Source organism: Etheostoma spectabile, chromosome 8 (assembly GCF_008692095.1).
Source record: "Etheostoma spectabile isolate EspeVRDwgs_2016 chromosome 8, UIUC_Espe_1.0, whole genome shotgun sequence".
NCBI lineage: Eukaryota > Metazoa > Chordata > Actinopteri > Perciformes > Percidae > Etheostoma > Etheostoma spectabile.
This window is the reverse complement of record NC_045740.1, coordinates 4,208,224-4,230,715: the sequence shown is the minus strand read 5'-3', so window position 1 is coordinate 4,230,715 and position 22,492 is coordinate 4,208,224. Positions and strand designations below refer to the sequence as shown.

Genomic DNA, 22,492 nt, shown 5'->3' with positions numbered 1-22,492 from the left:
TTTATAGTAAAATGTGTGTAATGCTACTCACCTATTTTGCGCTTGTAGCACCCCCTAGTGGTGTATGTATATAAAACTGTCTGGGTATATCAGGGGCACTAATCTGAACATACCCTGTGCGTTTTGTGATGATTGGCTGTACGGTTGCTGATTTGTGTTCTTTATGGCCAGAGCCACGCCCCTTTTAAAGTTCAATGGTCAATAACTTGAAAAGTAATTGAGATATGGACATGCTTTATACAACTTGCAATAAGCTTGATTCATTGATGATTCACTGAAAATTTGGTGAAAATAGGAGCTACAGTGTAGTAGAAGAGCTCAAAAATGTGTTTTACAAAAAATTCAAAATGGCAGAAAAATGGTCTAGGGGGACCTTAATGATCCTTGAGGGTTTTTTGTCGAGCACATTAAGCTGCACCTGAGTGAGAAATTTCAAGTCTATCGGACTTACTGTGTGGGGGACATAGCATTTAAAAGTTCGCATTTTGAAGCCTTAATTACACCGCCACCATGTGGCCAATTGGGTCATATTTTTAAAAATGTAAAAGATTTAATGTTATTTAGCTGAATGGTAAAGTTGCAAAACACAAACCACTATAAAACAGGCTGGGCAATGTCTCTTTTTAATATTACATGGGATAATTTGAACAATTCTATCAAAACTGATAGTTTTGTGTCGTTATTGCTGTTTTTGATTTGGTTATTTGGTTGTGTTATCTTAAGATGAGCGTCTTTGTTTTTCTCTATTTTACATTTTTCTTTTGGGCCTTTCATGATTGTATTATTGTTTTATAAGGATATCTTTTCATCTGTCCCCGGAAAGATTAGCAACTGCTATGACAGATCACTATTAAGGATACAATGTGTCCTCATTTGTACTTTGCACTTCCCTTTACTTCTTTCCCCCTACCCTTTAGTCTTTTATTTTAGTATGAATTTTACATTACTATATAAAAATGCAATCTATTCTATATTTATACTATGTACATCAAACATCTTGGCCACAGAAATGAAGTTCTCTCTGATCTCAGTTTAGAACAGCCGCAATGGCTAGCAGTTGGACTTCATAAAAATAAAAGTTACATGAAAAAGCTACTTAACGGCAGTCACATAACCTATCGAAGATAAGTAGCTAACAGCTGTGAAAACTTTTACGCAGTAAAGTTGACAGAAGTTCATTAACAGTCTAAGTTTGTCACTGACCTTACAAGCAGCTCCAGAGACACAACATTGCTACAGCATCCGACAAAAACCAGAACAATTGCAAAACCAGTACCCATGTTGGTTCCCTGGTGACAAAACCTCGGTGGAAAAATGTGTCACTTAATAAAGCAGATGTCTAATAGGCGCATTTTTGCAAATAAGCAGCGTTTCTATTATCTAAATGGAGATATTCTGCTTCAACACAAAGTCCTGTTTCAGTTGAACACGTCTGAATCTGAAATAGAAACTTCCTTATCGCGTTGGCTTATGGGAGTTGTAGTTCCTTTCTGACGTTACAGAACAAAAGGTACGCAGTGTTCTTAATATGTTCTGTAAAATTACGAGTAAAAACATATATTGCCACGGCAACAATATTAGGAGAAAATATTTGTGAAATGTGTGAAAAATAACAAACAGAAAGCGTAAATGAATGACTTAGCAGCACAACGACTGCGCAGTCGTAACCCACAGTTACATTCGAACGTGCATGCGCAGATCAGTAGAATCTTAAAAAAAAAGAAATCTGAAGAGCGTTCACTCTGCTCAAATCACTTGGTACCAGAAACCAAACACACCACCGAGAAAGCTCTACACTATTTTTTTCATATTATAAATATATATATGTATATATTATATTATAATATGTATGTGTGTGTGGTGTGAGTATATATGTATTATTATACATATATATATATATATATATGTATATATACATATATATATATATATGTATATATATATATACTATATATATATATGATATATTATATATTACATTATATATATAATTATAGAATATATATTATATATACATATAATATATATGTATATATATATATATGTATATATACTATAATATACATAATATATATATATTTATATCATATATATATATATATATATGTGTGTGTGTGTGTGTGTGTGTGTGTGTGTGTGTATACCTCCCCCGAAAAGCTGGATGGATGGATGAATGATTTGGGATAACGATTTCACTGTTTGGCCAAAACACATCAACTATGAGTTTTACTTGTGCATTAATGGAGCTGAAGGCAGCGGTAGATTATTTAGAGAATTGCAGAATTTCACATGCAACTTCCCCGGGTGTTGTCCTGCTGGCAATAGAACAATTAAGTTGGAGTGGAAGTAACTTTATGCAATAAATGCTGGTCTGACTAGATTTTTTTAACAGTTGTCTATTGGCTTGGTTTTAACCTATAATTTAATGGAAATAATCTGTTGTCAATCTGTCGTATTATACTATTCATTATATATACTATTTAAACTACTGTTGGGTTGTTTATTCTATAGTAGTGGATTTTAAGATTATACGTTTTACAGAAACTGTAAATCTCAGATAAAAATAGTGCAGAATCAGAATCAGGTTTATTGCCACGTAGATTTTTACAATAAATATATGGTTTTCACACAAAAGGAATGTGCCTGTTGTTCTGGTACACTGCCATAAACATAGTAAAAAAAGACAAATAAAATATAATACATAAACAATAATTGCCTGTACTGCAGAAGCCAAGAAACACTAATAGAAAATGCAAGCTATGTACAATACAAATATTACAAATATTTACAATATTATTTGTTTTTAAAATGAACGAGCTGTTGTGGCCCCAACTTTAACATAGACGATCTTTGGTGGAAAGCGTCCATGCGTCACTCCTGACGACGTGGCGTAAGGAACCGCTAGCTTCGCTTTCAACGTTGCTACTGTTGTATCAGTTAGCCAGAAAACAGCAGGTTTGAGTCTTTACGAGCTTTGTATTGTTTGATAGATTCTCTTGCTGCCGCCAACATGATTTCACTCACGGATTCACAAAGTAAGACCGGTTTATTTTTTTCTGTTGTTTTTTGTATGTAGCTAGCTATGATTTCTGTGTTAAACTCCGTTTTAGCTTAATATAGAGGTTAGTAGCTCAAACACAATTGGCTGAGAGCATCGTGACGTCACGTAGCTAAACGTCACTGTGAAGCGTTTTAACTAAACGAAGAAAAAACTCGTATTTTATTCAAATATTCCATTCTTAAAATTCACTCATGGTATCAACTAGTTTGTTTTATTTGATCTTTAAACACTTGATCTATTAACATAGTAGTTAATATTAACTACCTGAATCACAAGGTCTGTTTAAAATATACCAAGGTACAGTAGCCTATCTATAAGGCATTTAATAGTAATGGTATATGGAAAAACAATTAAGTCTTGATTCTTCTTCCCTAAAGTCTTTTCATTCATTAACAATGATTAATTGATTCAACTGTTTATTGATCATGGTATAATTACCGTGTTGTTTTAGCACTAGTTTCACCGAATTAGGAGTTTGCAAAATGGATTAAGTCCTCTACCACAGTGTATGTGATTTTATATTGCCATCTGTCATGAGATCATCAATCATTTCAGAAATCCAGCAAATTAAATACCTTACAGATAAAGTTTTTTTTTCTCAAGATGCAAAAATCATTGCAAATAATTCTAAGTTGTCATTAAGCAGTCCTACTCAGTGATTTGCAACACTGACCGCGATGACCTGATACAACAGTATTCGTTAAGTCTCTGGCGGTCTCACCCATATACTGAATATTAAAGTTATTATGTGGCCCCGATCTTATTTCATTTAGTTTTTTTACACATTAAGTCGAATGGAGAACAATACACTCCTCATTAATACACATTTTTTAATACATTTATCCATGCACGCTTTTTAAATTTATTTAACTGTGTTTAATTTGTGTGTGTAAGTAAATACAGTTTGCTGTCTTATTTTTATCCCGTCTTCCTTTCTTATATGTTGCACCCTGTTATTGTCTGCGGCTGCTAGGTTTCTTCCTGTATATGAAAGTTTATGACATGTAATGTCACCACATGTATCTGGTGTAATCACTCTTTTGTCTATTACAGAAATTGGGATGGGGTTGACAGGGTTCGGTGTCTTTTTCCTCTTTTTTGGGATGATGCTATTTTTTGATAAAGCTCTCCTCGCCATTGGAAATGTGAGTTGGTCAATAATACTATTACAGTCAAACCTCTCCCTCATAAGACCTAACCAGTGTCACACCTCTGAATCTATTGTGCGTCTTTGCTTGTTGTGCAGATCCTATTTGTGTCAGGCCTGTCCTTCGTCATTGGCCTGGAGCGAACGTTCAGATTCTTCTTCCAGAGACACAAAGTAAAAGCCACCAGCTTCTTCCTGGGAGGAGTGTTGGTGGTTCTGATCGGCTGGCCGATCATTGGAGTCGTTCTGGAGATCTACGGTTTCTTCCTCTTATTCAGGTCAGCTCAATCAGAAAGAAAACAAATCTCTTTTTCATCATTGTGCTAAATTAATGTCAATTCTTTTTTTGGTCTCACCTCATGCTCTCTCTCTCTCTCTCTCTCTCTAACAGAGGATTCTTCCCGGTGGCAGTGGGCTTCATCAGACGAGTACCTGTAATCGGCTCTTTGCTCAGTTTACCAGGGATCAGTTCAGTAAGTATTATCACCATCAGTGAATTACAAATTGAATCCCTTTAAATGATTGCAGACTTGCGTCATCGCACAGAATATTTAGTTACGTTGTCACTGTTACGTTATTTTATGTGTTGATTAAAACCTGCAACAACATCTTATGAATGTAGATAAGTATATAAAGTTAGATTCGTTAGATGAATATATTTTTAATTTAGTTTTTATTTTTTTTATTATGAGTTATTTGGTCTGTAAAAGTTTCCCCAAGTACTCAAACGTACCAGCAGGGAAGATATTCCCTGTTTGGAGCTGTATGCGAGTTTCAAGGCTCTGCAAGTTGATTTCCATACTGTAGTGACAATAACTAAAACCAATGTCAGGCAGGAACTAGGAAGTCTCTAATGTATTCTCAATGACTGCTCGTGAACTACGGTCAAACTGGGCAGCGTTGATCACATATGAATCAAGATTTTGTTGCAGCCTAATACTGCTATTGCTTATTTCTCGCCCAAATGTTTTCAGAAAAATATTTTAGTTGCTTAAGAAATAGGCAACAGCAGCACAAGAATCTTGAATCACATTTGATCATCGTGCCCAGATTGACTGCAGTGCGTAAGAGACTCCTTGGCTCTGATTGGTTGTTTTCTTAATGCCTTTAGGAGCACCAAGAGGAGGCAGAGGAACATTATTATTATTATTTTTTTTTTTTTTTACAGATGATCTGTTTCCTGTAGTGCTGTCAGGATATATTGACAGTTTGAGCAAATATAATTTTTTTCTATAAAAGTTACCATGCAACTGTAGCTGGTGTATGTGGTTAAAAACCTCATTGTGTCTGCAGGGACAACTCTATTTTCAGTGGTTTGCACTTTTTGGGGGTGTCAAATGAACGTTCTCTCAGATATTTTCTGAGCTTTAAACTTTGTTTGCATTGAAAGTTTTTGTCTGATTTCAGTATAACAGGTTCTAAATAACTTTTGTTGTCTTTTTCTCTTCCAGCTGGTGGATAAAATTGGTGAAAGCAACAATATGGTATAACAGAGGACTGTTTTTGTATCTGAGGAGAACTTCAGTATGTATCATAGTTTCTAATAGTGACTGTATGTTTTGGTCATTGCCACTCCAGAACTGTGAATCCAAACAAAATGTATCCGTGGACGTTTGACTGACATCCTGATGTTTTGTATCCGACTGCCAAGAGATTTTTTTTTTATTTTAAAAGCTGGAAGCAGGTCTCCCATTTTGTATCATTCCTGTCTGATATTTATGGACTGATAACTTGGGACCACTGGATCAACTCAGCGGAGAGCGAGGAGCTGTTTGCAGCGTCTTCTCTTCCAGATTGTGTGCCTGAACAGTCACTGAGAGCTGTTTTTTTTTGAGTCCCTCAATGAAGTGTTACTGGAATTTTGTACATTAAAAAAAAAGTAATGTTGAGCTGAATGTTACTTCGGAAAAGAAACCTGAACTTTTTGTGGAAAAAGTTAAAAATGCTTGTCATGGATACGTTTTACTGTAACTTTTGTAAGTGCATTCTTAGAATAAAGTGTGTATTTTATAAATGTGTGTTATTTACTTTTTCCAGCAGAGATCAGTTTTATATGCCACACAGGATCATTAATCCTTTGATTTACATTAAATTAGTTCTTTGATAATTTAAGTGTAGGTTTATCCCTCCTCTTATTTACTTAACATTTGGCACTTGTTAAAAACTACTACGGCGGTTTTGAATACATTTTTACCTTCACGTTTACCATAGAAATAAAAGAGTGGTATCAAATTTAACCATCTAACTGTGGCAAGAAAGCAAATATTCTAATAAATTAATGAAGTTCAACAAGAAAACCCCCCCCCAAAACAAATCAGATTCACATTTGCTATTTTAGGCAAATACATCCCTCCACTTGTACCAAAAGTCATGACAAAATAAATCTTTTATCGTATGACAAGCAATGCTGCGCACAGCTTTTTTTTTTGGAAAGCATCAACACTGACTGACTTGAACTGCATTTACACTCCTTCGCAGCCTCAGGTGTCTACACTGCCATGTACTCAACACACACGCTGTCATCACATCAGCTCTCATTCATAAAATCTCACCGGTGTCATCATTACGCGCTGACCCCGTGAAGAGATCAAAAGTTTATCTTTCTTTCAAGTGTGTGTGATTAATGAGCATTGACAGTTTTAACAACACCTGTCACTCATCAATAGAAATATTACGCAAGACATAATTGAAGTACAAATTACCCTCATCAATGATGCTGTATAATGAGGCGATTGACTTTGTTGTTTTTATAATGGACCAGCAGCAACAGAGGGAGCATAACTCATACATTTAGCCTGCAAGAGTTAACAACATACAATTAACGGTAAGGTGTATATTTTGTAATATTATTATTATTAATTGTTGTTGTTGTATTTTGTAAAATATCTTAGAAGAACTAAATCTTAGAAGGGATACATGAAAATTGAGTTTATTAAGATTTGTAAAAGCAACATGTTACTTTAAGTGCCTGTATTTAGCATGTATAAGCATTTAAAAAAAAGTTTATTTATTATATTTAACAAACTGTAATGTTGTTATCAGAAGAAAAGTGTTTATTAATGTATTTGTCAACAATTATAACTCCTGTGTATAAACTATAAAATATAGTAAAATATACTTAAAGACACAATATAAAATATGTCTTCATAGGAGAAATTATAGTTGTTGACAAATACTGTACATTAATAATCACTTTAAATGTCTTTATAGCTGCCTTTAACCATCTACTCAATGGTTGTGGGGCTGCAGGGATATTTCTCTTTTTACATTCTAAAATTATTAGTAGTACTATCAGTGTTAATCTTGATTAAACTAAATGTCATTACAGAGTTCAACAATGTCTCTAATAGTCACGTTGCTTGTGGTGACATTAGTTACTCAGTGTTGGAGTGCGCCACCACAAGTAAGTGAAAGTAGATTTTTCTCTTTCTTTCATTAAATAAACACATTGAAACACATAATTAGGAGATCAACTATCATCTTTTACTTTACATTTCAGCGCCGGAACTGGACTCCTCAGGCCATCTTATACCTAAAAGGAGCACGTAAGGATTTACTGAAGAAATTTAAAACTGAAAAAGTCCATGCTTTTGAGCTGTTTTGTCAAATACAGTGAAAACAGAGTTGAATGTTGACGTTTTTTCAGAAGGACAGCGCACAGTGTTGCAGCGCACAGGCAGAGAGGAAGTGGACACTTTACACATAGGTGTGTAGTATGTGATGCCCTGCGGCGTATGAATAAAAAAACTTGTTTTGTAGTGGTGAAGTATTATTTTTCGGCTTTTAAAAGCTTGTTCTCTTACTAATAGGTGAGTCTTAATAAAGGGTTTACAAGTTAAAACTAACAACTATTTATGGTTAGTAAATTACTTGTGCTTTTTTAAAAATTAGATACAAGCTATTATTGAGCACGTCTGGGTTTTAAGGATTTGAAAAGGCTCTGTGGCTAGTGTTTTATCTGCAGACCATATGGACCATAATCCATTTAAATATTAATGATTTATTTCTTGTTAATGTTTTATAGTGTTACTGATCAATAAGTGATCAGTAAATGGTTCATTAACCAATAATTACACTAACATATAAACACTTTATGAAGAATTCTTTGTTAGATGTCATGCAAGAATTACAATTCTTGCATGACATCAGTTTGAATCTAGGACTTTATCTCACACAATGTCATGTCCTTTTTAAATGTCTTTGCCCTGCGTCTCTGCAGTGACTCCCAACCAGAGCAGTGATGGACCTGGACTGGCTGTGTCTTCCATTCTCCTGGAGCTCCTACAGAAAGCTGTGGAAGAAGGTAAAACCCCTGAAAGTTATCACCAATCACCATCATTTGAGACATTTTAAGATGTATTTCCAAATATTTTTAAATCTATTCTTTTCCTCAGGTGGAGGCAATCCAGATAATTACGCAGACAAACAAGAGATGAATTGGAACTATTTGTGAAGACAAGTTTTTTTTTTTTTTTAAAGTTATTTTTTTGGGGTTTTATTCCCTTTATTTAGAGGACAGATGTAGGTTTTTGTGAAAGGGGGAGAGAGAGGGGGGGAGTGACATGCGGCAAAGGGGCCACAGGCCGGATTTGAACCCGGGCCCGCCGCGTCGAGGAGCAAGCCTCTATACGTGGGCATCCGCACAGACCCCTGCGCCATCTGGATGCCCACAAGTTTTTTCCTATTGTTGCATTTTCTTGGATTTATTATGTTTTCTTTTACGCGTTACTTATTGCTGGTTGAGATTACTTGTAATCAAACATGCTAAATAAATAAGTTTCCCTTGCCTTGTCGGTGAGTTGTGTGTTCAACATGGACAGGTTTCCTTTTACAGCTGCACAACTTACTATCGCTTAAGAACAAAAAAAAAAAAGTCTGTCAGCTTGGGGCAGCAATTAAATTGTTCACACCACACAGTGATTCTCACCATGCTAAACACCACTCATTCATTGTCGTTAATCATCACACTGTCTGAGAGAGGTGGCCCAATGATTTTTATTGGAAATGACATCCTGAACCAGCCGTGACTCAGTCAAACAGAGGTCACCAGCTGAGTTTTACTCCTGACATTAATCAGATTTAAAACACATTTGTAAATGCACAAGTTTGCTGTAAAAGCAACAATTTCCTTTTGGGAGATCTTTAGGAAAGGAAACACATCCTCATATCTAAACAACAGAATAGGTGGATTTCCAATGACTCCCAAAACAACATAAATGACTGTTCTACTTAACTTACTGGTCGCTGTATTAAACTTGTAACATTATGAAACAGAACTAGTTGAGATTAGGCAACAAAAAAAACTAGGGTTAGGAAATTATCAGGTACTGGCTGTAAATAAGTCACTTCAAACTACTAAAATAAGGAGGTAACTGCGTCACGGACCAAGGGCCGTAAAAGTCGGTTTATTTTAAAAAGTGACCGTTGACTCTTTGCCTCACACGGGACACAAACCCTGGTCTCCTGAGTGAGATTCCTGTGTTTGTTTGACCCATCCATCACCTCAACCTGCCTCCTTAACAGATATTGGTGTTCTAATACTGTGTCACATCACTTCCTCATTTGTTTCCACAATAATTACTATGGCCATCAGAGGTCGCCACCTAACAACAAACGTAAACATGGGTCATAATGAACTGCTTGCACAATAGACCTATATGGTTGTTTATGTGTGAGGGTGGTCTGAAATATCAAATAAAATGTTGTAATGACCTCAAACCATCCAACCATTGTGCCCCTTACCTATTAAACCAATCCCAGGATAAATAAAAATGTATACCAATGTTTCTCCTACTTGTGATCAATGTCAGCGTTCCCCTGCATGCATGTTTTGGCTATGCCTATCCCTAAAATACAAAGATAAGGAGGGGAAAGAGATATTTTTGATATATTACTGGAGAAATGTTTGTACCGTAGCTGCTCGCAGCTTTATTCTCGAAAGTTTTTATCAGGTGTTCATCCACTGACGCAAATGAATGACTCAGAATTCTGTGATAATATATCCCAAAAACATTGTCCCTGTAAAATCCCCTCAGGAGCTTCCATAGTGTTTTAGGATTTGTTTCATTTCCGATTTGAACCTTTTTAGATAAAACTTTCAGTGCACCTGTCTCTGTACATCTGTAGATGTTTCCTTTACTACTGAATAACTGAACACATGCACTTTCTGTTCAAGCAACAACAGCTTTATTATACAGCGAGACAAATGACACATGGACTCACACTGCAACACAGCCGAGAACAAATGAGTCAGAGCAACATTTCACTCCGTTGAAGTCACAAACTGACACCTACAGCTAAATCTGACAGGATTAATCTCCCATACGCCTGTGAATCTACAGAGGGCAGTGTGTTGAAGGTGTGGAGGGTGGAGCTGTGTGGGGTTTAGTGACTGCAGAGTGATAATACGTCAGGAGGGTAAATCTACATCACCCCCATGTGTTCAGTTAGATGTCCTGCAGGTCCTTCTGGATGTCCCACAGCGTGTTGGCACTGGCTTGCAGTTGGGCCACCTCGTCATCTGTCAGGGTCATGTTGATCACACTGGCCACACCTTGGCTGTTCAGCACGCAGGGCAGACTCAGATACACCTCCTCACTGATCCCATACATGCCCTGCACACCATGAACAACAACCTCACTGTATGTATGAGACCGTACATCTCAAAGACAGAAACAATGTCAGCATAGACAATATCAAATGCAAAAATGTGAACTCTCATGCTTAAATTTGAAAAGGCTGGACCAACAATTTTAAATTGCAACCATCAATTTGAGGATTGAACATTACTTGAATAGTTGTTTTTTTTCTTGCAAATGTGACAGCCGGTGAACAAAATATCCTTTATATACTGTATATAATGTATTATATTGATGTTTGTCTATGTCAGTAGAGTCTGAGAGCTCGATATTATTTCATGAAAGTTAGTAAAGAAAAATAATTCCTTTCAAAATTGGGTTTCAATGATCTTCAATTATAATCTGTTTCAGATTTTGCCTTACAAATGAAACTTTAGATATTAAAGTTATAATTGCAATAAATAAAAAAAAAATATTTATGCAAAAATAAGTAACATGAAGTGTACAACAGATTTAGACTGTACTACATAGCAACATAGTTTTTTGCAGGTACAGTTTGTATCCATAACTTAATGACACAGCTTTCTTCTGAAACTTATGTGAAGACGAATCTGTGTGTGAGCAGCCTTTACCTTCACCATGGTGGAAACAGGATGAATCCTGTTCATGTTCCTGATGAGGCTTTCTGTCAGGTCAGCTACACTCAGACCGATGGCCCAGTTGGTGTAACCCTTCAGTTTGATCACCTCGTAGGCACTGAGAGGCACAGGACACAGCTTAAGGGCCAGTTTTCTGACAGCTTAATATTGGAATTTATTACAGTATGTGTATTTCAATGGCGACTTTTTTTTCCGGAACATTTAAAAGACGTAATAAGTCTTACTTGGTATCAAAGTAGACCATAAGTAGAAATAATGTTGTTTTTCTTAGACAAGAAAACAAACAGTTATACCCTTATTAAAGGTCAAACACCTAAATGATCCTGTAATGAGTACATAAATAAGCTATAATAAGCCTTACCTTCTATCAAATTAGACCACAACAAGAAAGTATTTGGTCTTTGATAGATAGAAAACAAACACAGACGCTAATAGGAAACCATACACCTAAATTATGCTGTTACTAGAAATGCATAAATTGCCATATTAAACTCAAACTATACTACATCTAGACAATATATTATACAAAGTTACACTCTATTTAGAAACCAAATACCAGGGCTTATTAGAAGAAAAGTACTGGTAATGTCAAACCACGTTGTCACATCTGACGCAACTTCAGTAATATACTACATGCTTTATCGATGCTCTACTTTCACAGTTAAGACATTAACATGTAATGTTACCATCCATACACATATAAGCTGTAGAAGCTGCAGGACATAAGCATTGTTCCCGGACAAATCCTTATTAGTGACTAGAAGCCTGTTTCATGTTGAGCACATCTTTCAACGTCAGCACCGCTTAAAAAGTCAGCGAATGTATTTGCCCAAAAGACACAACAATTTTTTCACTTTATCAACTTCCTTATTGTTCAACTCTACATTGAAAAATAAGACCATACATTTGGTTATAGGGACCAAGAACTTGTGAGTCTCCCAAATTAATAAAGAAATTGAACCAACAGCTGTTCAGAGATCGCTGGATTAATAGCCACCTTAAAAAGATTTCAACTTCCGAACCGAGATGGTACTGCCCCTCTTCTCTTTTGTAGCCTAATCGAATAATGTTACACAGCAGTGGCAACACATATCAGAATTCAACACTTTTGCACTACCCTTCACAATTAAAAGCTCTACAACCAATGAATATTTCACTGAGAGGTTACACAATAAAATACATTTAAAGTTAAAAAAACTAACCAAGTCTCGCCTTAATGTAGCAAAATGTGCCACTTCTTTTTGGCATCAATTATCTCTGCGCACTTTTTCTGTGAGGTCACTCTTGACAGGTAGCAGGCTCAGTGTTGGCAAATATAATTTACGACATTGTCATCAATACATTTTAATTAGTCTGATTGTTTTTTTATTCCACTCCCAAAGCACCCATTTGCCTTTTCCCAAAACTTCCTTTGATTTCCATGACAACCAAGAGAACCAAAGACCACGGAGAGTGGTCACAGTGCTTCAAAGGCGCATTCAAAAGACGTAAATAAATGCTAAAGGTGGAGAAGGTGGTCATAGCAACAAAAGCAGTAGAGTAATGCGGGGAATACATGGGGGTTGTATGCTTTAACTTTAGAGTAGTTGTGTGCACAATACTGTAACGGCCGACAGGACAACGTTTTGCTCTGCGCTGAAGCACTGCAAAGGTTCATGGGACTGTGCTCTGAACGGTTCCTGTCTTCGTCAAAGTATGTTTTAATGATGTTCTGTTAATGTTTTGGGTGTCCATTTATGTTACCCGGGTTTAGTGTTGTGGGGTTGATTTCGTGTTTTGTTTTGGTGTAACCCAGGGACTGTAAAAAGAAGGTGTAGTCTATATCCTTGATGTTTCACTTCCAGGATTGCTTCGGTGCCGTATGCCTGCATTTTCCCAATTTCCGTTTCCTCCCGCTTTATTTTTTGTTGGAATTTTAAACTTTGGTGGATTTATGAGGTTAACTGCTCCTCAGATCTTTGCATGGTAAAATGACACTGCTAGCTAGACTATCTGTCCAATCCGAGTTGTCTCTCGCACAACTATTTTGTAGCGGCTCCTTCCGGCACTTAGCACCACCCAAGACGATTGCAATTGGTTTAAAGAAATGCCAATAAACCAGAACAGGTCTGTGCACACGATGTGTGGCGTAGCCAGCCCCTCCTTCGCTCTGCAGCATGTGGATGGTCTGGCAAAGCGAGACCCCTTGGTGTAATCATGACCGAGACTTGGGTGGGGATTGATGGCTTCTGGTCAATGAGGGTGCATTCAATGTCTTTGAGTAATGGGGGAATTATCCCGCGGATTGTCACAATAATGTACTAAGTTTCGCACGCTATGCTTGCTCGGTACTCACTCCGAATACCGGCTTTTAACCAGTACACTTTTTCCTGCTTCCAACGTCACATCCATTGTTACATAATGAAACTATACATGTTTAAAATTATGATTATTTAAGGTCTAATGCAACCTGGTTTTGATAAATATTTGAGTTTATTCTAATGTTATTATTCATTTAGATGCGAGAACAGTGAACCAAAAATATTACTTGGAGAGGTGTTAAAAAACAAAATTGAGTTATGACCCTACTCTACAAGGCTTAAGGAAATGTGAGCAAGTGAACTCTGGCCCACCTGTCCACCACCATCTTATGTGTTTCCATCCAGTTCTCGTCGTCACAGTCAGTGCCGATGTCCGGGTTTAACGTCTGCAGGTTGACTCCAGCCACGTTTGTTCCACTCCAAACAGGCACTAAAACACACATGGAAACTTTCCACCTTCGTCTACACACATTTCACACATCAGTCATATTCTGCCCAATCAGTTGTCAATAACATAACATTCAGACAGAAATCCTACAAATCCTCACCACTGGTGTCTCCATGTTCTCCCAGGATCCAGCCATTGAAGCTGCTGGAGTGGATTCCCAGTTTTTCAGCCATCAGGAAGCGGAAGCGTGCCGAGTCCAAGTTGGTGCCGCTGCCGATGACACGGTGCTGGGGAAGGCCGCTCAGCTTCCAGGTTACATAAGTCAGGACATCAACTGTTGAAAAAGAAAGTGTTGTAAGCATTATTAGAGGGTGCCTGCTGTATGTCTGTGTGAGAGACATAATGAAGAAATGTGTGTTGGACAGTACCTGGGTTGGAAACCACAATAATGGTGCAGTCTGGGCTGTATCTGACGATCTGAGGGACGATGTGTTTAAAGATGTTGACGTTTCTCTGGACAAGGTTCAGCCTGCTCTCTCCCTCCTGCTGACGGACTCCAGCTGTCACCACTACGATGCGGGACTTTGCTGTCACAGAGTAGTCTGAGACAGAAGTAGATTTGTCATTAAGGTTAAGTATCCTCACTTTCAGGTTCCTATCTAAACCGTCTTATCTTTAGATAAGCGGAGATTTCAACACAGCTAGTAAGAATCTTGGCTATCTTTAATGCAAATATGAACAAAAATGGCTTGGTCACAATGCTTGCCAGTTAGCTGCAACCTGCAGTGCCTGAGGTATAAACATGCCTTTGTCTGCAACTATTTTGGGGGTTTTGAGGAAGAGGCTGCCATGCTGCAGGTCCATCATCTCTCCTTTTAGCTTGTCCTCCATCACATCCACCAGGGCCAGTTCGTCAGCCAGCTCCTGCACATATCAGGGAAGTTGAGAGCAACACTTCTTCCCCTCACAGTACACTCATTCACTAATCAACATGTTTCGGCGGTTGGGGTGCCCAACCTCAATATAGAAGTTCAAGCTGGTTGTTTTAGGGACTAAATATATACCTATTCCACTGTTGTAGAATGGCCTCCACCATTGGTCATTAAACCTCAGTTTCTGCATGAATGTTCACCCACAAGGCCACATTGTATGTTGATTTGGCACTTTTATATAGATGGTACTCAATTATGTATAGCGCTAAAATAATAACTGAAATAATTTAATTTTAGTGCAGGATTGCTTCAATTAGATGGCTTACAATTGAAAATTCTGATAAAACAAGATGTAAAAATCATTGGCAACAAATCAAATCAAATCCTGATCATAAAACATTTTTCACACTGGGGTTAATCAATAAGGTAAAATTGCTGCTATTACTAGTACTGTACGGACAGAAAGCAGCTGCCCAATGTCATGTGTTTAGGTAGAAAGTCCAACCTTTTGGTGACAAATACATTTTTCTGTCCCCGCACCTTAACAAGGACAGTAAGGGGATAACAGTCAGATCAGACACCAAGCGATCAGTAATAATCTGGGGGAGGATCCTGGGTATTACCTTGTCCTGTGTCACCAGCAGGCATAAATGTAATCCGAGCAGAGGAAACCCTGTGTGGCTCTTACCCTGAGCAGGATGCTGACAGCACAGGCCATGCCAACCTGGCCCACGCCCACCACTGTCACTTTATTCCTGGGGGGCTCAGGAGGACCACTGAACAGTGGGGTGATCAGCTTTTGCAGCATTGAGGTCATGTTCAGTGCTAAAGAGTAAAAATTAAAGAAGGAGGAAAAGAAGACATGTTGACTGCAGATGAACACAGACAACTGAGGGGAAACCTCCCTGCATTCAGAAAGCAGGCTGCATGCTCAAACTTAATAAATACTGCATTTAGGATGTCACATTTTATATTGTGAGAGGGATTACAAATTAAGCCTGGAATGTATTTCAGCAGCACTAATGGAAGCATGTCATCCAGATCCATTACAAAGAAAATGAAAACCCTAACCCTAAGACAACACACTGACTGAACCTGGTCCCACACATTATCTTTTGGCAGAGTTCACCTTGAAATGACAAGCAGACAGACACAAAAAACAGCAGCAATACTTGCATTGTTTGGCGATGCTCCGAGCTGTGAGGTATAAATACCAACATGTAATCAGCATGGCAAAGGGAATGGATACCTAAGGTGTGTTCCCATAGAGCTGCGTGTCCCCTGCATCCACAACACCTCTCACAGTCACTATTTGTGCAATCCAGACAGCTGAGGCTGGTATCCGGTCAGCTGCAGCGGTAGCACAGATCACATGTGACTCAGGGCCGGCTCCTCTCCTCTCCCTCCACCCTCCTCTCCAAATGGAGGACGGAGCACTATAATCGGATGCCGAACTTGACTGACTGCAGACTGTTAAAGGAGTTACTGTAATCCCTTAACACTGCCTCCATCTGCTGCTCCTGAACTATAGAACCTTGCATCTGATAGGATGCCTCTAAAGAACAATACCAAAGGACTTCTATCATATACAGTGTAAGAAGTATTTTACAAATTATGTTACTTGAATTTCCTCTCTGGGATAAGTGTGGTATAGTACATTCTATTGCTTTACAGTGATAATATTGCCACTGTTAAACAACAACATGCATAAATCTGAATAATGTATGATCTAGTTGCCACTGAATATTTAGCACAGTGCACATGTGGGAATTATTTTTACTTTATGCTGCATACTATAGATGTTGTAAAACAAATGTCTGTGCAAGAGAAATAAATAAATAAAACATGTTATTGTGAACCAAGACATCGCTCTCACTTTTATCCTCCATCTCTGAAGGAGGATAAACGTCCCACTGAAAGTGCACTGTCCATTCAGTAGCGTGTAATGAGTGAGTGAGTGAGTGAGTGAGTGAGTAGTGAGTGAAACTGGAGCTGGCTTAACCTTCGAGGTTACAGTGGGGACAGTAGGTTTCATGACTTTAAATTACACAAAAACATGGTTGGTACCTGAATGACCAAGGTTCCAAAATATCAGAGAATTAGCCTTTTTTTTGCCAATATTTTAGACACGACAGCTGTTTTGTAGCAGCATGTAGAATGTTTGTATGTGACTGAGAAAGTTAAGTCACCCTTGAACTGATACACAGACAGTGCTCTTCACAGATGGCAGACAACAAATTAAGCCCTTGAAAACTGCAGTTTCAGTATGACAACTGTAGGGACAATATGTTGTGTAATTATGTTTTAATATGTGAAAACATCCCTTTATCTGGGTAAATTGAGCCACAAGGTCCCAGATAAAAACTACATCTAAAGGAAACCACTTACATGAAAGATACTTTTCTTAAATGACTATGCTATAATCTATTTATCTTTAGTCATCAATTCTTGTTCCTAATTTCTTTTAAAAAGCGACTCTTAATGGTTCAGATGGTGGTTGTTTGAGAGTACCTGGTGATAAACAGTCAACCCGGAAACAGTCACATGTAATGATGAAAAATATGTATTTAGATCTACTCTATGGTAGATAGATAGATATAATTTGCAATTCTACGAAGCCTGAAAAGCACAAAAACCTAAAATCTACACAGAGAGCAGGAAGATGACACTGAAAAAATTCAGCTGTTGTCACTTTATAAACGCTTGGAAAAAATAACTTTCTCCACTTAAGACACCACAAACCAAAATCCAACCAAATACAATCTACAGTATATGCCTCTTGCAGATATTTTAAATTTCCACATAAAAAAGCATAGCTGTTCACCTGTTGTCTTGAGGGTCCAGGTACTCTGAGTGCAAGTCTTTGTCCTTTCTCCGACCCTTCAATAAGAGTTACCCTCGGTTTGGTGTTCTGTTTGCCTGCTCCCCTTCCTGTTGTGCCGTCAGGCTGCAGCCTACTGGATTTAATAGACTAAGCCTCTCCATCCCCAACAAAGTCTCAGTTTGGCATTCCAAGGGTCACCTCAGTCAACTGGTACTTATTCACCAACAACAATGCACATTTCCTGTTGAATGATAAAGAAAAGAAATCTAGTTAAAATGGTTAGACATAGCACTTCGCCATTATAAGCACCTGCTTCCTAGCCTTTCTGCACTGATTATGGTCAACTTGGAAAGCCACTGCAGCGCTTTGGCCAAGCTCACATGAAAATGACTCCAGCACATTAGAGCCAGGGAGCTGCTGGGGGCCTCTGAAAAGATGGTGTGTCTTTTTGGCAGTCTTACAACATACAACAGATTTCACTCATTTACTCAGTGTCCTTAAGACTGAGCGTGTTGAGGACACTGACTGCTGAGATGCATTTCTAGTAAAGTACACACACCTCTGAGCCAGCAGGAGAATCAATGTTAAAAGGACAACCACTGCAGGGAAAAACAAAGGATAAACAGACAAGACAGACATCTGGTAAGCGGTGAAGGGAAGCAACACTTAAGATAGGTTAGCCTTGTAATAAATGCACATTGGCTACTAGTATTTGTTTAGATGATCAGCCAGACATGTCCATCTAAGAATACTAAAAAGTCCCTTACTAACCTGCTGACTAAAAGTTAAAAGAAAGTTGTCCCGCCAGTTATGTTTATTATTCTGATTGCAAAAGAATACAGGAAACATTGTAATTTCATTGTGTTAAAAACATTCATGCTGTAGGACACCAGGTAAGGCCACTTTGCAGCATCCGGGAATTTACCAAGGCCACAGCAGTTTGTGTGTGCTCTTTTAGTATTTCATGTAAAGACGTAGGGGATCTGGCACATCCACATAAAAGCAGCTCTTCTTTGCTTTACGTGTGTGCACTCAATCTCCCTCTACATTGCAAGACAGCAGTGTGTGAGATAGAGAGCTATAATAATTGGTGCACTTGTGTGGATTAAGAAATAAAGTTATGTTTAAAGGCACTAACTAAAGTGTTTTCTGCTTTAAATTAACTTTAAATAGAGAGGGTATTCTGCCTTACTAGGCACAGACGCCGCTGCCAATCTGGGCTAGTGTCCTGCGTTAGAAGTTGCTTCTTCAACAGGAAGAACAGTTGGGTGCTGAAGGGATTTGGTCAAGCTGTCACATTACATAACTTAAACACATTCAAGTGTACAGAGGCAACAAAAATAGCACAGAAAAAATATGTTAATTGAAACTCTTCATCAAAGCTCTTCCACAGCTGGCAAGCTACCTTAAAATCTTTAAACTATTTTATTCAAATCCTAAAAGACAGTGATTTTTGGGGAAATGGTTGGTAGCAACATATAAATCTTGCGTAAATTGGTTAAAACGTGCAAAAATTCTGGTATTGCCCAGCCACCACTACAGAAGACAAAGATACATTTCTGGTAAGAGCCACGTTTATTTTATGATACACTTCCTACATTATCATAAATAAACAGATTAAAAATCCTTACCCACATAACCCCTGGCATTTCTGTGCATTAGAGCTGCCTGATGATGAATCACTTGTGTTAAGTCAGCAAGGTTCAAATTAAGGTACAGTATCACTTTCACGTATTACATATTGCTTTCAAATGTTACCTTAAATGTGCTATAAAAAGTGGAACACACCATTTTTAGAAAAATATCAAAATAGAAAATAAGACGCCCCAGAAATCTTCCCAGCCCCAACATCACCTCCAGAGAATGCATCCTCCCTCCCAGCAGGTTAACAACCCCTCTGAGAGTTTCATGCAGTCTCTTAATTGCGGTAATTTTCTCAGGCAGAAGTACTCAAGAGTTGTTATGGTAAGAAATTGATTTACTGTCCCAAAAGGATGAACTTTCTTCATGTCTTCTTTGCAGTCAATGAGGTGAGCTATGTGGGTGCACTGCAACAGCCAATCCTGCACATAGGACTGAAGGATTAGAAATCTAGTTAAACAAAAGAAGCACAACAGAGCACTACAACCCAAAGCATGTAAACTCAAATGGGCACACTGGCAGGGCTGGAGAACCAATAATCTATGATCCAACACTGAGATTTGTTTGTTTCCTTAAGGACGAACTGCCAAATAAGTGGTAGATAGTTAATATTAGAAAAACGTTCATTAAGAATTTTGTTTGTAAATTGATAAGGATGTTGTTTCAAGATTATTAAATGTTCTCTTCAATCCACCAACAGTAGAAATCATGATAACAAGACAGTAACCAGAATTATAATTTTAGTTATAATCATAGAGCCCCATATACAATGATTCGAGCAGTGATTAGCCACTGGAAAACTATTTTTATATCTCAACCTGAACGTGGGCGGATTTTCCTCATGCAGTGATGCGACGTGATTACACCATGTGTCCCCTCCCAGCACAGACCACATTAAAAAGTTGTATTGACCTGAGCACCATAGAAATAATGAATCACTCTACCTAACTCTATAGCTACAGAGCAAATTTTGAAATTCATACAGAAACACATTTAACATTCTGGTATTAGTAATAGCACTGCTTTGTGCACGAAAATGGGAGGGCACTACGTGCTAAAAGTGTCCAGGCACTTCACCATCAGAAAAACACCTGGCACAGAGAGTTATAAACTACAGTATGACTTTCAAAAACTACAACCATGCATGGATAAACTGGCCTCTCCATTCTGCACTCGTTTCTACATACCACATTAAATACACACAAAGACACAAACAATTCACAGATTAAAATCAACATTAAAATGAGTCTCTTCTGACTGCCACAAAACCGTGTTATCCAGAAGCTACGGGTTCCTCTTGTGGTGGGAGGAAGAAAGTTTATCGTTCCAATTAAATCTGTAACGTCTGTCCAACCATGTGGGGCAAGATGATGTGAGCCAAGATTACTGCTTGAGTTGTGGTGTGCTGCGGTAGGGAGGTGGTGTGGGCATTGCTAGAGACGACTGAGGGTCTTTACTTGTTGGTGCCCTCTGTAGCACCGGCATTGCTGCCGATGCCCAGGTAGGTGGCTGCGTTGTTCACAACGCCCTGGAGGGGGACAATGGCGTTGTCGAGGAGGCCTTTGAGGGTGTTGATGTTATCGGCATCCAGGTTCTGGTAGACATAGAAGAGAGAACCACCCACCACGACAAGGAGCAGGAGCTTGAGCAACATAGACAAGAAGCCTCGTCGGGCTGGTGCTTTGCTTGAAGAGACGGAGCTGCCCACTCTGGAGAAAGACTCCGAGTAAGAGCGGGTGTCAGTGTGGATGCTGTGCTGCACACGGGACTCATCCAGCCAGTATTCACTTGGTTTTAAAGGTCGACCAGCTGCCCCTCGGATCGGACGCCTGCAAGTCGCACTGATTGGGGATAAAACAAAAACAAACGTTCAGGCTAGACACAAAAAACATATTGGTTAATATTCTGAAGTACGTGATTGTCTAACCTCATGCCTGTTGGTGTGCTTATTTCATTGGCAAGAATATCTTCAACAACACTATCGCTGGCCTTCTTAGGGGTTTCTTCAGTAATAATTTCATCCACCACCTGTCAGTTTAATAAAAAAAAACAGTGTTAATACAAACTTAAAATATATTCCTATCAACAAGACTGGAAATTGACATTTTGCCATTTTCAATCTTACCTTGGTTTGCCGTCTGCTGCTGGTTCTGACGGTAACTGGAGCTTTCCCTCTGCTCCTCACAGGCTTCTCCACGACAGGAACTGGCTCTGGGGCAGCAATCTCCTCTGAGAAACACATGGAAAGAGAGAAATACTGTCAAACATTGCAATACCAGTACAGTAATGAGTGTGTTTCCAACATTAAACAGGGAAATTGCTGGGCAATTTTCCTTTATAAAAAAAAAAACATCTTCTAAGAACTGACTAGAAGAAAACGGACATATTCATAATTTGTCTTGGTAAGTGATGTGAACTTTAAAAAGCTCATAGGTAATGTGTAGTCAGAGCTCACCATCTTCCTTGTCACTGTACTGGTCAGAATTTGTGTTGCCATTCTGGTTACTGTCTGCCTTGGGGAGAACCGTGACGTCTGTAGGAGCTTCAGGTTCAGCTGGAGGCTGATCCAAAAGCTTCTGCAGCTTCTTCTCATACAACTTACGGGTAGTGGCTAAATAGAGGGAAGAAGGGGCAAAAAGGGAAAAATTACATAATACATTGCAGTTACCTCATGAGGAATAAATACATTCTAGTTCAATTAAGTCATAATTTTATATTTTAACATGTTTACATGGACACACACAGCACTGCTTCCGTGACCAATATTGGCAAATATCTACTGGTCCATAAGCTGGCCAGAATTCCGAAAAAAGGGCTCCAAGGACTCACCAACAATGGGTCCTGAGTCCACACCATGTTTGGCCAGCTGCTGTTTTAGATCTTCATCAGTGAGATCTGTCACCTCCACTTCCTCTGTGCGAGGCTTGTCTGTCTTTTTGGTAGCTTTCTGCAGAAAAAATAA

At 38.4% G+C, this 22,492-nt stretch overlaps 5 protein-coding genes across 8 annotated transcripts in view; 2 read left to right on the top strand and 3 right to left on the bottom strand.

Annotated features, from left to right (window-relative positions):
• Positions 1–1,621, bottom strand: part of slc35b4 (solute carrier family 35 member B4) — a 6,128-nt gene extending 4,507 nt beyond the window's left edge. The window contains exon 1 of the mRNA XM_032523734.1: positions 1,204–1,621. Coding sequence (XP_032379625.1) covers positions 1,204–1,280 — 77 coding nt within the window. The 5' untranslated portion in view covers positions 1,281–1,621. The remainder of the gene's footprint in view (positions 1–1,203) is intronic.
• A 1,221-nt stretch (positions 1,622–2,842) lies between these two features.
• Positions 2,843–6,222, top strand: LOC116694524 (vesicle transport protein GOT1B). Its single transcript, XM_032524253.1, has 5 exons — positions 2,843–3,035; positions 4,115–4,206; positions 4,308–4,486; positions 4,600–4,681; positions 5,660–6,222. Exons 1-5 carry the CDS (start codon positions 3,011–3,013, stop codon positions 5,696–5,698), a joined length of 417 nt encoding a protein of 138 aa, XP_032380144.1. The 5' UTR covers positions 2,843–3,010; the 3' UTR covers positions 5,699–6,222.
• A 736-nt stretch (positions 6,223–6,958) lies between these two features.
• Positions 6,959–8,727, top strand: LOC116694525 (spexin-like). The gene is made up of 6 exons (XM_032524254.1): positions 6,959–7,032; positions 7,537–7,605; positions 7,705–7,753; positions 7,855–7,914; positions 8,428–8,511; positions 8,603–8,727. Exons 2-6 carry the CDS (start codon positions 7,546–7,548, stop codon positions 8,659–8,661), a joined length of 312 nt encoding a protein of 103 aa, XP_032380145.1. The 5' UTR covers positions 6,959–7,032; positions 7,537–7,545; the 3' UTR covers positions 8,662–8,727.
• A 1,650-nt stretch (positions 8,728–10,377) lies between these two features.
• Positions 10,378–18,158, bottom strand: LOC116694117 (L-lactate dehydrogenase C chain). Of its 4 annotated transcripts, XM_032523606.1 has the most exons (9): positions 17,890–18,023; positions 16,242–16,262; positions 15,754–15,890; positions 14,940–15,057; positions 14,562–14,735; positions 14,294–14,467; positions 14,058–14,175; positions 11,419–11,542; positions 10,378–10,822 (listed from the first exon to the last, which is right to left on the bottom strand). In XM_032523606.1, exons 3-9 carry the CDS (start codon positions 15,880–15,882, stop codon positions 10,655–10,657), a joined length of 1,005 nt encoding a protein of 334 aa, XP_032379497.1. In that variant the 5' UTR covers positions 15,883–15,890; positions 16,242–16,262; positions 17,890–18,023; the 3' UTR covers positions 10,378–10,654. The 4 variants fall into 4 exon arrangements, with proteins under 4 accessions (XP_032379497.1, XP_032379496.1, XP_032379498.1 ...); XM_032523605.1 differs by lacking the exon at positions 16,242–16,262 and having other exon boundaries at positions 17,890–18,158; XM_032523607.1 differs by lacking the exons at positions 16,242–16,262; positions 17,890–18,023 and adding an exon at positions 16,315–16,495.
• Positions 18,159–19,447: 1,289 nt separating this feature from the next.
• tmpob (thymopoietin b) overlaps positions 19,448–22,492 on the bottom strand; it is a 3,742-nt gene continuing 697 nt past the window's right edge. The window contains exons 2-6 of the mRNA XM_032523603.1: positions 22,360–22,477; positions 21,986–22,141; positions 21,656–21,759; positions 21,458–21,558; positions 19,448–21,371 (exon numbers count right to left, since the gene is read on the bottom strand). Of these exons, the coding sequence (XP_032379494.1) occupies positions 20,984–21,371; positions 21,458–21,558; positions 21,656–21,759; positions 21,986–22,141; positions 22,360–22,477 (867 nt within the window). The 3' untranslated portion in view covers positions 19,448–20,983. The remainder of the gene's footprint in view (positions 21,372–21,457; positions 21,559–21,655; positions 21,760–21,985; positions 22,142–22,359; positions 22,478–22,492) is intronic.